The following is a 13,766-nucleotide window of genomic DNA, read 5'->3' on the forward strand; positions in this document are numbered from 1 at the left end:
GGTGAAAGAAAGAAAGGTGTAAATCTCTTAGATGGTGCTACATAATCTGCAATTCATATAAAAGCTTCTGCTTTTGGAGAGGAATTTTATACTAAAGGTGGTTTGTTTGTTTTTAATCAAACAATGCTGGTCAATAAGTACAAACTGGAGTAATTTAGAAATTATCAAAGATAACCCTCATGCACTGTTGGTGGGAATGCACACTGCTACAGCCACTGTGGAAAATGGTGTGGCGGTGCCTCAAACAGTTAAACATAGAACTACTCCATGACCCAGTAATCACACTACCGGATATTTACCCAAAGAACACAAAAACACTAATTCGAAAAGATATACGCACCCCTATGTTCACTGCAGCGTTATTTACAATAGCCAAATTATGGAAGCAGCCCAAGTGTCCATTGATAGATGAATGCATAAAGAAGATGGAGTGTGTACACACACACACACACACACACACACACACACACACACACACTGAATATGATTCAGCCATAAAAAAGAATGAAACCTTGCTAATTGCAGTGATGTGGATGAAGCTAGAGGGCATAATGCTAAGTGAAATTAGAGAAAGATAAATACCATATGATTTCACTGATATGTGGAATTTAAAAAAACAAATGATCAAAGAAAAAAAAAGACAAACCAAAAACCTATAGAGAAACTATCTTTTAACTGTATACAACAAACAGATGTTTACGGGGGGGGGGGGGGGGGGGGGGGGGAAACGGGTGAAACAGGTGATGGGGATTAAGAGTACACTTATCATGATGAGCACTGAGTGATGTATGGAATTATTGAATCACTATATTGTACACCTGAAACTAACATGACACTGTATGTAACTATACTGGAATTAAAATTTGAAAAATAAAACCAAAAATAAAAGAGCTTCCTAAAACAGGAAAAAAAAGAAATTGCCAAAAATAATGTTTAAGTTGTAAAATTTTAGTTCATCAGCAAACCTACAGCATTTAGTGAATTTTCACTGGATGTCTTTAGAACCTGAGGAAATAGAGGATAATAGAGCTGATTCATTCAAGTTACTGAGCAAAACAATGAAATAACGTAGCAGCACACTTAATAGGAATCACATAAACAAGGGCACGATCAGTTGATTACAGAGGTCTAGAATGTCTTACTGAAAGAATCTATTTTTGCAATATAATGCTCAGGTTTGAGCATTTTTCACCGGGTGCAGTAACTCAAAGGAGACCCAAGAAAAGTTAAGGACTAACTTATGAGGCCATTTAAAACAATTAAGGTCTCACAACTTGGGTAAGGAAAGGCTCAGGGCATGATCTGTGAGTCTCTGAGAGGTCTAAATATTAGGGAAAGAGAAAGAACTCCAAGGATAAAGGGAAATAGGATAGAGCAAAAGGCCCAAGAAAAAATTACAGATCCAAATCATTTAGGATGAGATCTAATGTAAGGATTTATTGAAATTAGGGGCACCTGGGTGGCTCAGTCGGTTGAGTGTCGGACTTCAGCTCAGGTGATGAATTCATGGTTTGTAAGTTTGAGCCCTCGTCAGGATCTGTGCTGACAGCTCGGAGACTGGAGCCTGCTTTGGATCCTGTGCCTCCCTCGCTTTCTGTACCTTCCCCGCTCGTGCTCTGTCTCTCTGTCTCTCTCAAAAACAAATAAACATTAAAAATTAAAAAAAAAAAAAAGCATTTATTGAAACTGGAAAGTTTTATTTTAGAATTGCCCAGAGAATTGGTTTGTGGGCAACATGGGAAAGCCAGATGATTGCTTGATAGTCTCACTCACTCTGTACCCAAATGCTATCACTCCTAAAGCCACCAGAGCTGATTTCTGTTTCAGAGTTAAATGGAGAGGCCACCAATGATTATTTCCTCACCAAAATGCTGGAGACTCTGAAATAGCAATTGTGAAACAATCTCTAACAGCTTCCTTTTCCAACCCTCAAGCCAGTAATTTAAGACTTATTTTATTTGTTAAATTGGCTCATATACAGAGATCTTCCAAAACTGCAGCTGGCTTGGTAAATTACAATTTGGTCTTCCGTTGGCCTGGTTTTTGGAGCTGAGGATTTGATGTTTACTTCCGTTTTCATCTTTCCATCTGGTTTTCCCTAATGGCTTTTAATTACTAATCCTTTCTGTGGGTGATAAGATGGAGGAACAGAGGAGATTCATGCAACAGATGTCCGGGGCCCCCTTTGAGTTTTCTTCAATCATTGTAAGTATGAGATTCTCTGGTGGGGTCCACACTGTCCCAACACATGACTGATATAACCATGAGTTTGGGGAGATGCCACTTCTCTACCATTTTGGCTTCTTGGCACATATCCCCGAAGACGTGCATGTAGCCACCACATTTCACCAACTATTTCATATCACAAAGACAATTTTTCTGTTCCTCAGATGCTCTACCTATGGAATAAGGAATGGCCATCCCTACCTCACAGAGACATCCTAAGGATTCTGAGTTCTTAAAGGAAAAATAATATAAAGTATCAAATCAACTTGAGTGACTATATTTTTCTTTCTCGGATTTGGCTGAATTCATAAAATACACTCATTTGTTCATGTAGTCAGTCAACACCATTAATATAAAATCCAAAGTGCTGAACGAGAAGTGTAACAACACGGGGGGTTTAAAGCCTTGAAACTGGAGTGGAATGCCAGAATGTCCTATTAATTTCTGATCTATGATTCTGAAAAAGTAGTGTTCTTGTCTACAAAAGTGTTTTCTGTGATCTGCTGGGCTATTAGAGAAGCAAACTCACATCAGAGGAAGTCCAACTTAATACTTACTGAACTGCAATACTCTTCAGATGATATAGGCAGGTAGCCTCTTGCTATCAAGATGCCTAATTGCTAATTAATTAGGGTGGAAACAATGAAAACATTAACACATAAGGCAGGGTTTCTTTGAGGCAGGGCTTCTATCTTGTACATCTTTTATCCCTTCCAGAGTCTAGCCTGTTTCCTTACAAACAGGAAGCATGCAATAGATGTTGAATTAAATGCAATTAATTTTCATAGGAGATGAGTTAGTGTTCATGGATACTGAAGAAGACATGGGGATGCTATTTTTGCAATGCTCTTTAATTATTTATGTTCCAAGATAACTCTTGAGTAAAACCACAAATCTATTTAGATAGCTCATAGAAGACTATCTAGAAAGTGAAACGTGAAGATGTTAAGGCCAAGGAAGGAGAGGGTTTGCCTAGCTGGATTTGGAGAATAATCAGAAGTTCAGGGAAATTTGAGAGATGTTTGCTAATGGACTCAACATGGGATGCACCTTCAATAAAAGTTCACTGACAGGCAGAGAAGCAGAAGACTAATTGTCTTACATTAATGGAAAGTAGAGTTAAAATACTGGTCAATACTAAAATGCAAATACCATAAAAAATAACATATTCTAGGGGCGCCTGGGTGGCGCAGCCGGTTAAGCGTCCGACTTCTCCCAGGTCACGATCTCGCGGTCCGGGAGTTCGAGCCCCGCGTCGGGCTCTGGGCTGATGGCTCGGAGACTGGAGCCTGTTTCCGATTCTGTGTCTCCCTCTCTCTCTGCCCCTCCCCCGTTCATGCTCTGTCTCTCTCTGTCCCAAAAATAAATAAACGTTGAAAAAAAAAAATAACATATTCTAGCCTTAAAAATCCTTAGCATATTATTAGGCAAAGACATGCTTCCTGTTTAGACACAATTAGAGGCATCCTAGTATTTCTAAAAGAGAAACTCCACTGTTGGATGAAGCAATCTGGAGCTGTTTGATGTTATGTTGTGAACAAGGAGGACACTTCAAGCAATGAAAAGATGGATCCTGAAGAGAAACCTGAACGTGCTGTTTCCAGCAAAAGCTGGGGGAACAGTATTCAGACCCACGAATGGGCATCTGGTTGGTGATCGCTCTGATCCCAAAGTCAATAATGCATTAAATACGAGGAAGGCTACTTTATAAAATTTCATGAATATTCATAACCACCAGTATAACCGAATCCATAATCCTCATTTTAGAGACCGAGGCAAGTTGAGACCCAGGGAGACTTAGGGCTTGCTCAAAACCACACAGACAAATATATACTTATATACTGACTATGTAGGATTTTTTTTTTTAACTCTACTTGATTCTTAAGAAGGATACTTAGAGAAGACAAACCCACTATTAGATATTCTGTAGGGCAACTATAGTCTTTCTCACAAATGACTAAATTGGCTTCTTTATACAAATAGGTGACCCTGGGCAAATCTGGCAGTTCTCCGAGTGCCTGTTCTCCCCTGGAACAACTCATCCTAACCTTAAGCCACAGTGGAAGTGTGAGCATGTAAATCTGACCAGGGGAGAGAGGAATGGATATGGATAAAGGCAGGGTTAGGAAGCAGATGAACAACAGGAGCACAACAAGTTAGGGAAGAATAAGGAAGAAGAAGCAAAAGACAGGCTTTATTTTTTTTAATGTTTACTTATTTTTGAGAGAGAGAGAGAGACGGAGAGAGAGAGAACGAGCAGGAGAGTGGAAGAGAGAGAGAGAGAGGGAAATACAGAATCGGAAGCAGGATCCAGGCTCTGAGCTGTCGGCCCAGAGCCTGACGTGGGGCTCAAACCCACGAACCATGAGCTCATGACCTGAGCCGAAGTCGGTCTCTCAACCAACTGCGCCACCCAGGTGCCCCGGAAAAGACAGGCTTTAAAAAGTGGTAAAGTAGAAAGTCAAAGAACAGTTTTCTGTAGATTGCTTCATGGTACTCCCTCCTCTGATATGGTCACTTTTGCAATGATTAAGTATGGCTTTCCCCGCTGATTTCTACATTGAGATTATAGGGATACAAATAATGTGCTAGCTACATATTTTTTAAGCAAAGTAAAAACATTTAGGAGAGCTGTTTTGTGGGAGAATAAGACAATTAGCAGACCAGACTGCCTGGGCCCCTTTTGCCATTCCCAGGGACAAAGACTCCTATCATTTTATGGAGACGCCAAAAGAAGTCCAGTAGTTAGAGCAGTTTTTTGGCAGGGCCCTGATTACATTTAAACTTCAAACTTCACAAGGTTTTTCAGTACATATGCAGTCTGGTGATTCCCAAAGAAGTCTTTAAAAAGTGGAATTTAAATGTAAAAGAAATTCCTGAAGAATAAAATAATATGACAGTATGCCAAGCATTGCAATCATTCCAAACTTCCAGGAGAAGAAAAAAACACATATATACACACACAGACACATATAGGTTATCTGGCTTGGTGAAGTTCCATAAAACCAACAAATGGATTTTGCACCCCCTTGCCATCACAGGTCACTCTTACATGTGAGGCAGGTTTGGGACTTACAAGACTAGATTCTAAAGAAATGAGGTCCTGGCTAGATTCTGGGTTCTGACTCATAGCACAGTTTCTGAAATGCAAATTAATATATTTTATTTGGCAGTTTATATTATTAACAGTTATGAGACATGTTCTAAAGCAGGGCTTTGGAGAATTAGAAATTACATTATTAATAAGTATAAAATTATCATAAAAATTGTTGCATTCAGCCATTGGTCCAATATCTGTTGAAGCAAACATATGACATTTACTACTTGGAGAAAGAAACTATTCAAATACAGTTCCAAGATAAATTTTGAAAAAGTAACTAATAAAAGCTGGGTTCATGGCCAGTGTGGATACTACAGTTAAGCCATTTTAGAAGAGAAGGAACTCTGGCTTTTCAACAGGCTACCACTTCATGATTAAATTTCTCTTAATACTTTTTGAAAAGAAATTTAAGTTTCTGATTGATATTTCAAGCTAGAGAAGGAATTGGAGAGTTAATGAAAAAATGACACAGATGTCACTTGGAAAAAAAATCTCTGCCCTCAGAATATGCCACGAGCTTTCCTAGAGACAGCTAGGGACCTTCAGGATTCACTTCCCATGACAAAAAACTTTAAGACCATCACACCATCCTGATAACCTTCCACAAAGCTCAGATGCTCAACTTACACTTAAGGACTGAAAAATAAAATACGCATGGCATTCTCCTCCTTTAATTTTAGAAGGAGGAAAGACCTTAAGAGATATCTGATTCAGAATTTCCCCAAGTGGATTTCGTGAAATATTATTTTCCTGAATAATTTTCTAAAGAGTGGCGAGGCGCTTCAGGTAAGTCTGGGAACACTCTTGGAGAGTCATAACACATATTATTAGGTCATTAGCGAAACTGAGAAGCCTACAGAAAAGAAATAGGTAAGTTAAAAAAAATTTTTTTTCATCAAGCCTATTTGAGCACAGAGCCCTTTTTGCAGTAAGCAAAACTGTAACAATTGTAAAATTACTGTTTTAGCGAAAAACCCTTATCTGTGAAGAATCTGAAGTCCAGACAGGCTAGGGGATTGTCCCAAAGTCACACAATTAGTTGGTAGATAAGCTAAAAATAGATCTCACCTTTCAAGACCAGACTTCGGTGCTATTTCTGTCCTGTGTTCTCTGCCTCTTACAACACCTACACTCCTTGAAGGATCACAGACTATAACAAGAACCACATCTTGGAGATCATCTGGCCCAAAGCCCTCTTATTAAAGGCGGGGAAACACAGTCTCAGAGAAGTGAAGCAGTCTACCCAAAGTGACACAGGAAATCAATTCCTGTAGCAGAACTGGAACCTAGCTCTTAACTCCAATACCAGCAACCTTTCCATACCAGCATCCTAACTCCTGCGAAATCACCACTTTTCCCTCTGAGGAAAAGGTAAGCCCCTCACGGACAAGAGGGACTTTAGCTATTCAGGATCCAGTAAAATACTTATTAAATCATACTTGTGTCAAGCGATATTTGAAATCAATGAAACACGATTGTCTTTACTTACAAATGTCATCAACTGTGACAGGGAATCAATGTTTCAAGCTCCTGAACAGGTCATCATCCCTGTCCTGTTGGATGACACCTATAAATAAAATAAATCTATTTTTGAGTGAGTAGATTTTAAGCCAACTAGATTTAAGATGCATGCAGTTTAAAGCAAAAATAAAAAAAATTTTTTTTTCCATGATCCTTAACTATGTACCGCTGGAGAGAAGTACTTTCCGGAGCTAGCTACCTCACTCTATGTGGCCATCAGTGGCCATCAGCAGCAGGCAATCCAGACCATGTACCATCACAGGTGCCGCTGCCAGAATACATGGGGAATGACGGATCCTAGAGCTAAAAGGGTCCTCCAGACATCGTCTACCTCAGTCTCTTTCCTCTGTGAATGCTACTTTCACTTTGTAGGAGGGACAACCAAGACTCTAGGAGGTGAAACGACTAGCCCAGTGGGAAACAGCTGTGTCCTTAGTTCGAGTCTCTTGATTTTGAAAAGTATATCCAGAACACATTAGCAAAGGTCATCATTTGGCCGATCAACTCTAAAAACCTCACATGGACACGTTTTAAACACATTCACAAATGCTGACTTAGAATATTCTATCACACCTGCATAAAATGCATTGTCAGTATTAGAGATACTTAAATACGAGCATGACTGAAAAATACCATGAATAGAAAATAACCAAAAGTGAGAAAATGGGAATTAGAGAGTGAAAAGAACAATATTAAATACGGCAAGCAATTAGGATTCTACATTCTGGTTACTTCCAAAAAAGATTAGGGTTCCTAACAAACACGAATATATGAAAAACCTTTTTCTACAGATTTTCTACAGTCTGTAATTTAAAACGTTGGGTTCGCTGTAGCTGCAAAATGCTACTTTGAGTTAGCTTTGCCAGAAACTAAAATTTAGGCGAGACAATGAACATTTTAAATTTCCATTCTGTGCCTACATACTTCAAGATAACTGCAAGTATTTTAGGATACCGCCTTGAGGTAATATAGCTGTCACAGTAACGTTACCACCAAACTCATGAGTGCTTACTGTGTGCCTGTCGCTGTTTGGCTATTTTGCACCTACTATCTCCTTCAATCAATCCTCACAACAGTTTGATTATAATTTTACAAATGAGAACATCAAAGCACAGAGAAATTCAGTGACACAAAGTAAGTTCACACAACTAGTAAAATGGTAGAATTTGTGCACAGATCTATTTGGTGACACAATCCAAGCTCAAATCACTATGTAATACTGCATTTCTTTAATATGGCCGCGGGAGAGCCTCAAGAATATTAGAGTGAATAACACAATTCCAATTAGAATACATAAAATTCTCCCAACTAAATCCCATACAATGTAAAACATCAAGAAATTCTCTCACTCTTTTTCTGAGGGATAAAGAGGCAGCTAGGGATCATTTTCCAAAGCAAATAGTAATGCCAAGGAATTGAAACTTCTGATGTTAACTTTAAACATATTACAACTAAAATATGACAAAGGAAAAACTTAAATTGTCTCTTGTAATTAAAATACATCTTTCTGATTCAATTAATTCTTAAGAGTCCCGAAGGAGATAAACACTCCTGTTACTCAAGACTGACTGATTCCCAAAATAGTAAAAGTTATCGATAGACTGAATTTAATCCTATGTACTTTAAAGCATGGCTATATATCATTTTGCTAAAGAACGGAACTATTTATAAAGGGAATAAAAAAGTAGTTTTGATAGATTATGCGACCCCCTCAATTTCTCATGTAATACAGCTCTCTTTTCTTGACCGTAGTCATGCTTCTGACCCAAAGCCCTGAGCTTTTTTTTTTTTTTTTTTAAATCAGGGGACTTTTTTTTTCAACATAGTTTTAAAACCATGAAACTGATGAAATAGGAAATAATATGGAGCACAAATATATACCTGACATAACTGAACAAGAATTAGATATATGCAAAGTTCAGCACCACAGAAACCAGTGACATTAGGGAAACGCACATCTTTTTCAAAGCTCTGTGGAGAAGTCAATCTCTTCTGGCAATAATGGCTTTTTATACGGACCCCAAACAGAAGAAGATAAAGTGTGGTTTCATGGTAGCTTACCCTTTTCTCTGACACCCCATCCTGGCCTGTAGAATCTCTCTCATCATGTGTCTCTTTCAGGACTGGCATATGTTTTTGGTATGCTGGCTCTCTGTTTAAGGTTGTGTATCCTATGTGCTCATAAATTGGGTTTATCGTCATCTTGGCAATGTATTCTGCTGCCTTGGTTTCAATATAGAGAGTAATCAATCCATCAGTCACCAGATCGTGGATGGACTCAAAGCGCTTCTCCCCAACGAAGTGCTTTCCATCGTAGTACAGCCTGAAGTTTCTGGTTTGACTTCCAAATCTGCCTCAATGAAATGGGAAAGATGTTTTTAAGAAAAGTAAGCAAGTGAATTCTTTCTGAAAAAAAAAAAAAAAAAGAGAGAAAGAGCAAAAAAAACTATTGCTTTGTGTGTGTCTTCTTTGTTAAATAAACTGTGGCTAATCTCTATGAATCGTCTGGAATACAGAAAATAAAACTTGTGAACACAAAGAGTAAACTTGCAACAACTAGGGATAACTAGCTAAAAGCATGCCTACTCTAGAAGGGAAACAATGTTCTTGTTTATCTTTTTAAACCACTTCATTAACCTGTAGGAAAAGTGAAGGAAAATAAAGCTTATATCCTATTAGAGCACATTCTATATTCAATTAGTCAACTCCATAAGAGATTAAATTTCTTTATTAACATGTTCTCTTCAAGTCGATCAATAAAAATATTCAACATACTTTAGACCCCAGCATTCATGTCTTTTAATGAGAAAGCCCCATTTAATGGGCTCACGTAAGTACAATGCCAGCAATCATTTAAAGCACAGCTGAGTCCAGAACCTGAACCGCACAGTAAGGCAGGATGGCAACAGAAACATACTTTTGTGATTTCTAGCCATGAGTCAGTGACTTGCTCTTTCCTTTTATATAGTCGTTTTTCTGTGTCTGCATGTTGAGTGGAGGCAAGAAACGTCAGCAATATATATAAGGCACAGAAGTCATAAACGAATGGACTCTAGATCTGTTCTCACTTTTGGGTCATGTTTTGGTGACATACTTTAAAAAGTGGAGAATAATGGTTTACTCTTCTGATAATTTCAGTATTTTGCCTCCTGATTTTATGAAAGGGGATGCCGAAAGGCACCAAGAGCCAGTATCATGGTCTCCCAAAGGCAATCCCACGTGAGCCTAATTAAAAACAAAACAAGTCAGAGAGGATGTATTTAATTTCACTGTTAAAAATACACAGAACAACAACAAAAAAGACCCCCAAATACACAGAACAGAGGTGAACTTAAATACCAAAATAATGCCGTGTTTAATACCAAAGTAAAATGTTTAATTAGGACTCCAAACTTTCACAACAATATTATTCTGGTATTGATTATATTCCAGAAAGACAGGACTTAGCAACTTAAGATTCTACTTTTAATTTATCTTTAAAAAAGGAAACAAAATAATTTTTATAATGGCCTGAGGTATCTCTGTTTCTGTAGTTCAAATTGAACTTTAGTAATTATTGAATCTAGAACCTGGCATTCTATCCATGATGGTCCTTCTATAATAAAATTTATCCACCTTTAGTCCTTTAAAAGCAATTATATTTTGATTTATACTCAAGTGAATGATCCATATAATTCCAATTTCCCACTGGTCATTTTCCTGTAATGTTATAGACATACTTCTCCTAAGTAAATTTTCATTATAATGTAAGTCTAAAAAAGTAGAAGGTAAAATTTCTACACCAAAGTTAAATATAAAAGTTTCTTTCAGTTTAATATACTGCTTTTATTATTTCCTTTCTGTTAAGACATATTATCTGTTTTTTGAGTAATAAACATGGAAGGCCACTGTATAATTTTTGTAAGAGTCTTACAACAATAATCACTCAGCACTGTTTAACATTAAGTCCTTTTATAGCTCAGGTGTATTCAGAGGCATTTCAATGAGGGATTAGACCATTTTACTCCTTCAGAGGTTTATGATTTTACAGTGCATGTGCACTTAAACTAAAGACTATCCAAGCAATGGTGGTAGGCACTTGTCACTCATATTTATTCTAAAATCTGAACAGTATGGGAGTGTAGGGCAGAAGCGATAATGGCGTTCTTGGCCTCACTTGGGTGAGTGTGGGGAGACTGAAAGAGCTGGTCTAGGACGCTTCACAATGGGCCTATTGCTACCCCAGCTAAGGTGAGGATTTCCTGGCTACCTCTAGGCATCGGGCAAAAAAGACTAAGTAAGTTTGTGCTTTTCTGTTTATCACAGCAACCTGAAGAGACCCAGCACGAAACTCCCAATTCCTCCTCAACCTGCACGTCAGCTCTGGACTTCCGGTCCAGTCGAACTTCCAGTCTTAAGGAACCTGATCCAATAACGAAAGTAACTCATAATATGGGCTGATTAAAATGTAACCTCACAGGACAAGAAAATGAATTTCCATTTTGGAATTATGATTGACTTTTTAGGAAAGCTGCATTATTTTTACTAAAGGAGCCATACCCTCTCATTGCCTAGCCTGTACAGCCCTCTCTTTCCCTTGGGAAGTGACATAAAGAATAGCATCACAGTTTACATCAACGGAGTCTCCTTCCCTTCTGTGATTTGAAAGGCATGATAGAAAATCTTTGAGCAAGGTGGGGAATGGGTGTGTCTATTCTACAAAAGAGCCAGAAAAGCAGAGATGCTGAATCTAAAGGCAAAGAAAGGATCCTTTCTTGGAAAAGTTTACCACTTACAAACTATCATTCAACCACACACCCAGGAATTCTGTTAAATATTAGGTGGTTCATAATAAAGTTCCTGTTCCCTTGATTACCTCTACAGGATATAGACAAACACAAACATAAGATGAAATGATGGATTATATATATATATATATATATATATATATATATATATACACAAAACATAATATAACATATATATAACATTATAACATTATATATATATTTATATATATATAACATTATATATATATAACGTTATATATATAACATTATATATATATATAACATAATATAACATATATATAACATTATAACATTTTATATATATATAACATTATATATATATTTATATATATATATATAACATTATATATATAACATTATCTCTCTCTCTCTCTCTCTCTCTCTCTCTCTCAAGAGTTGCATGCTCTATCAAGCGCCCTGGAATTTAAAGAATTCATCTTCATTTATTTATTTATTTATTTGAAAAAAAATTTTTAATGTTTATTTACTTTTGAGAGAGAGACAGTGAGAGCCAGGAAGGGGCACAGAGAGAGAGAGAAGGAGATACAGAATCCGAAACAGGCTCCAGGTTCCAAGCTGTCAGCACACAGCCCCATGTGGGGTTCAAACTCACGAACCATGAGATCATGACCTAAGCTGAAGTCAGACGCTTAACTGACTGAGTCACTCAGGGGTCCCTAAGAATTCATCTTTAGTTTGTTTTTTAAATCTTTTTTGTTTTTTAAGTTTTTTTTTAAAGTTCATTTATTTTGAGAGACAGAGTACGTGCAAGCACATGCGAGTGGGGGAAGGGCGGAGGGAGAGCAAGGGAGAGAGAGAATCCCAAACAGGCTCTACACCAGCAGTGTGGAGCCAGACACAGGACTCAAACTCATGAACTGTGAGATCATGACCCGAACCAAAACCAAGAGTTGGATTCTCAACTGCACCACCCAGGAACCCCTAGTTTGCATTTCTAAAACATCATTGTAAAAAGGTACATAACCTTATTTAGAAACATTACATTTCTGTGCAGTGATTCATGAAACCAAGTGAACCCAACAACTCCCCTCACACTATGAAAACCAAGGAACTCACTGCTTACTAAGGTCTCAGAGCTACTGCTTATGTCCGGTGCAAAAGCACCTTTGCAGTCTCGAAACAGGGTTTGACCAGGAAAGGCAAGTATGGGTCCTGAGTGTTTAACAGAAAACCTCAGACTTTGGTATAAGAATAGGTTTAAATCCTGGATCTGCCACTTTTTAGCTGGCTGATTTGAGAAAATCATTCTTCAGATTCTGCATCTAGAGAACAGGAATAACATTATCTTTCTCCACATGGCTGGGAGGATTACGTAAGCGTATTTAAGTCAAAGCTAAGTACATACTAGATTCAATGAACGGTAGTTCTCTTTCTCCTTCTCTGTTAGTTAGGCCTCTGCAGAGAATGACAGAACATGTCATGAAACAATAAAGTAGAACAGAAAAGAGAAGCAATAAACATGCACTGAAGGGGGCTCAACAAACAACCGGTAACACAAATAACTTGTACCGGAATATCTCTGCCCTGGCTGATTTCACAGTCGACACAAGGCAAGGAGGAGCTCTTTGTGAATTGTCTTCAGATGTCCCTGAAAAGTTTATACTGCCTGGGTAGACAGACAGGAACTATAGCAGAATGCAGAGTGGGGGCTGGTGGAGGAGGGAAAAGCAATGAGTCTTTCCACTGTGACTTGTGAGTCAGGTCTCTGAATTCAAAGGCAAAAGGTCAGTCGATGTAACCATACTGACGGCAGGACGTGTTCCATGGATCTGGGGACAACTGCTGAACTCTACACTAGAGAGCACTGATATGTCAAAACTGTCGAAGCTAAACCATTTTCCTCCATTTTTACAGGAAAATCTTCTTTTCATCTTTTCTTGTATTTATTACCTGCATCTGCCCTCGCTTTTTAATAGCTGTTCATTCTTTGGTGAACATGTCTGAAGCTGTACAGGACCAACTCTCTCTTAGTTAGAGTTCAACAAAATTCATTTTCTCCAAAGTGGTACTGTAGTTAACGAATAGAAAAGAGAGACTGGGATCATCTGCTTTGAACTGCTACTGTTGTACATAATTACCACTTTCGAGAAGTGTCTTTTTCTCCTGTG

General features: G+C 38.0%; 1 protein-coding gene across 3 annotated transcripts in view; it reads right to left on the reverse strand.

Moving 5' to 3' along the window:
• The window catches only part of CHN1 (chimerin 1), a 204,998-nt gene that overhangs the window by 80,305 nt on the left and 110,927 nt on the right, over nucleotides 1–13,766 (reverse strand). For 2 of the 3 annotated variants that reach the window (XM_030325608.1, XM_030325609.1), the window contains one exon: nucleotides 8,909–9,197. In XM_030325608.1, coding sequence (XP_030181468.1) covers nucleotides 8,909–9,197 — 289 coding nt within the window. Of the gene's footprint in view, nucleotides 1–6,815; nucleotides 6,840–8,908; nucleotides 9,198–13,766 lie in introns of those variants that run through there. The other variant, XM_030325611.1, reaches the window with a different exon arrangement.

Source organism: Lynx canadensis, chromosome C1, assembly GCF_007474595.2.
Source record: "Lynx canadensis isolate LIC74 chromosome C1, mLynCan4.pri.v2, whole genome shotgun sequence".
Classification (NCBI taxonomy): Eukaryota; Metazoa; Chordata; class Mammalia; order Carnivora; family Felidae; genus Lynx; species Lynx canadensis.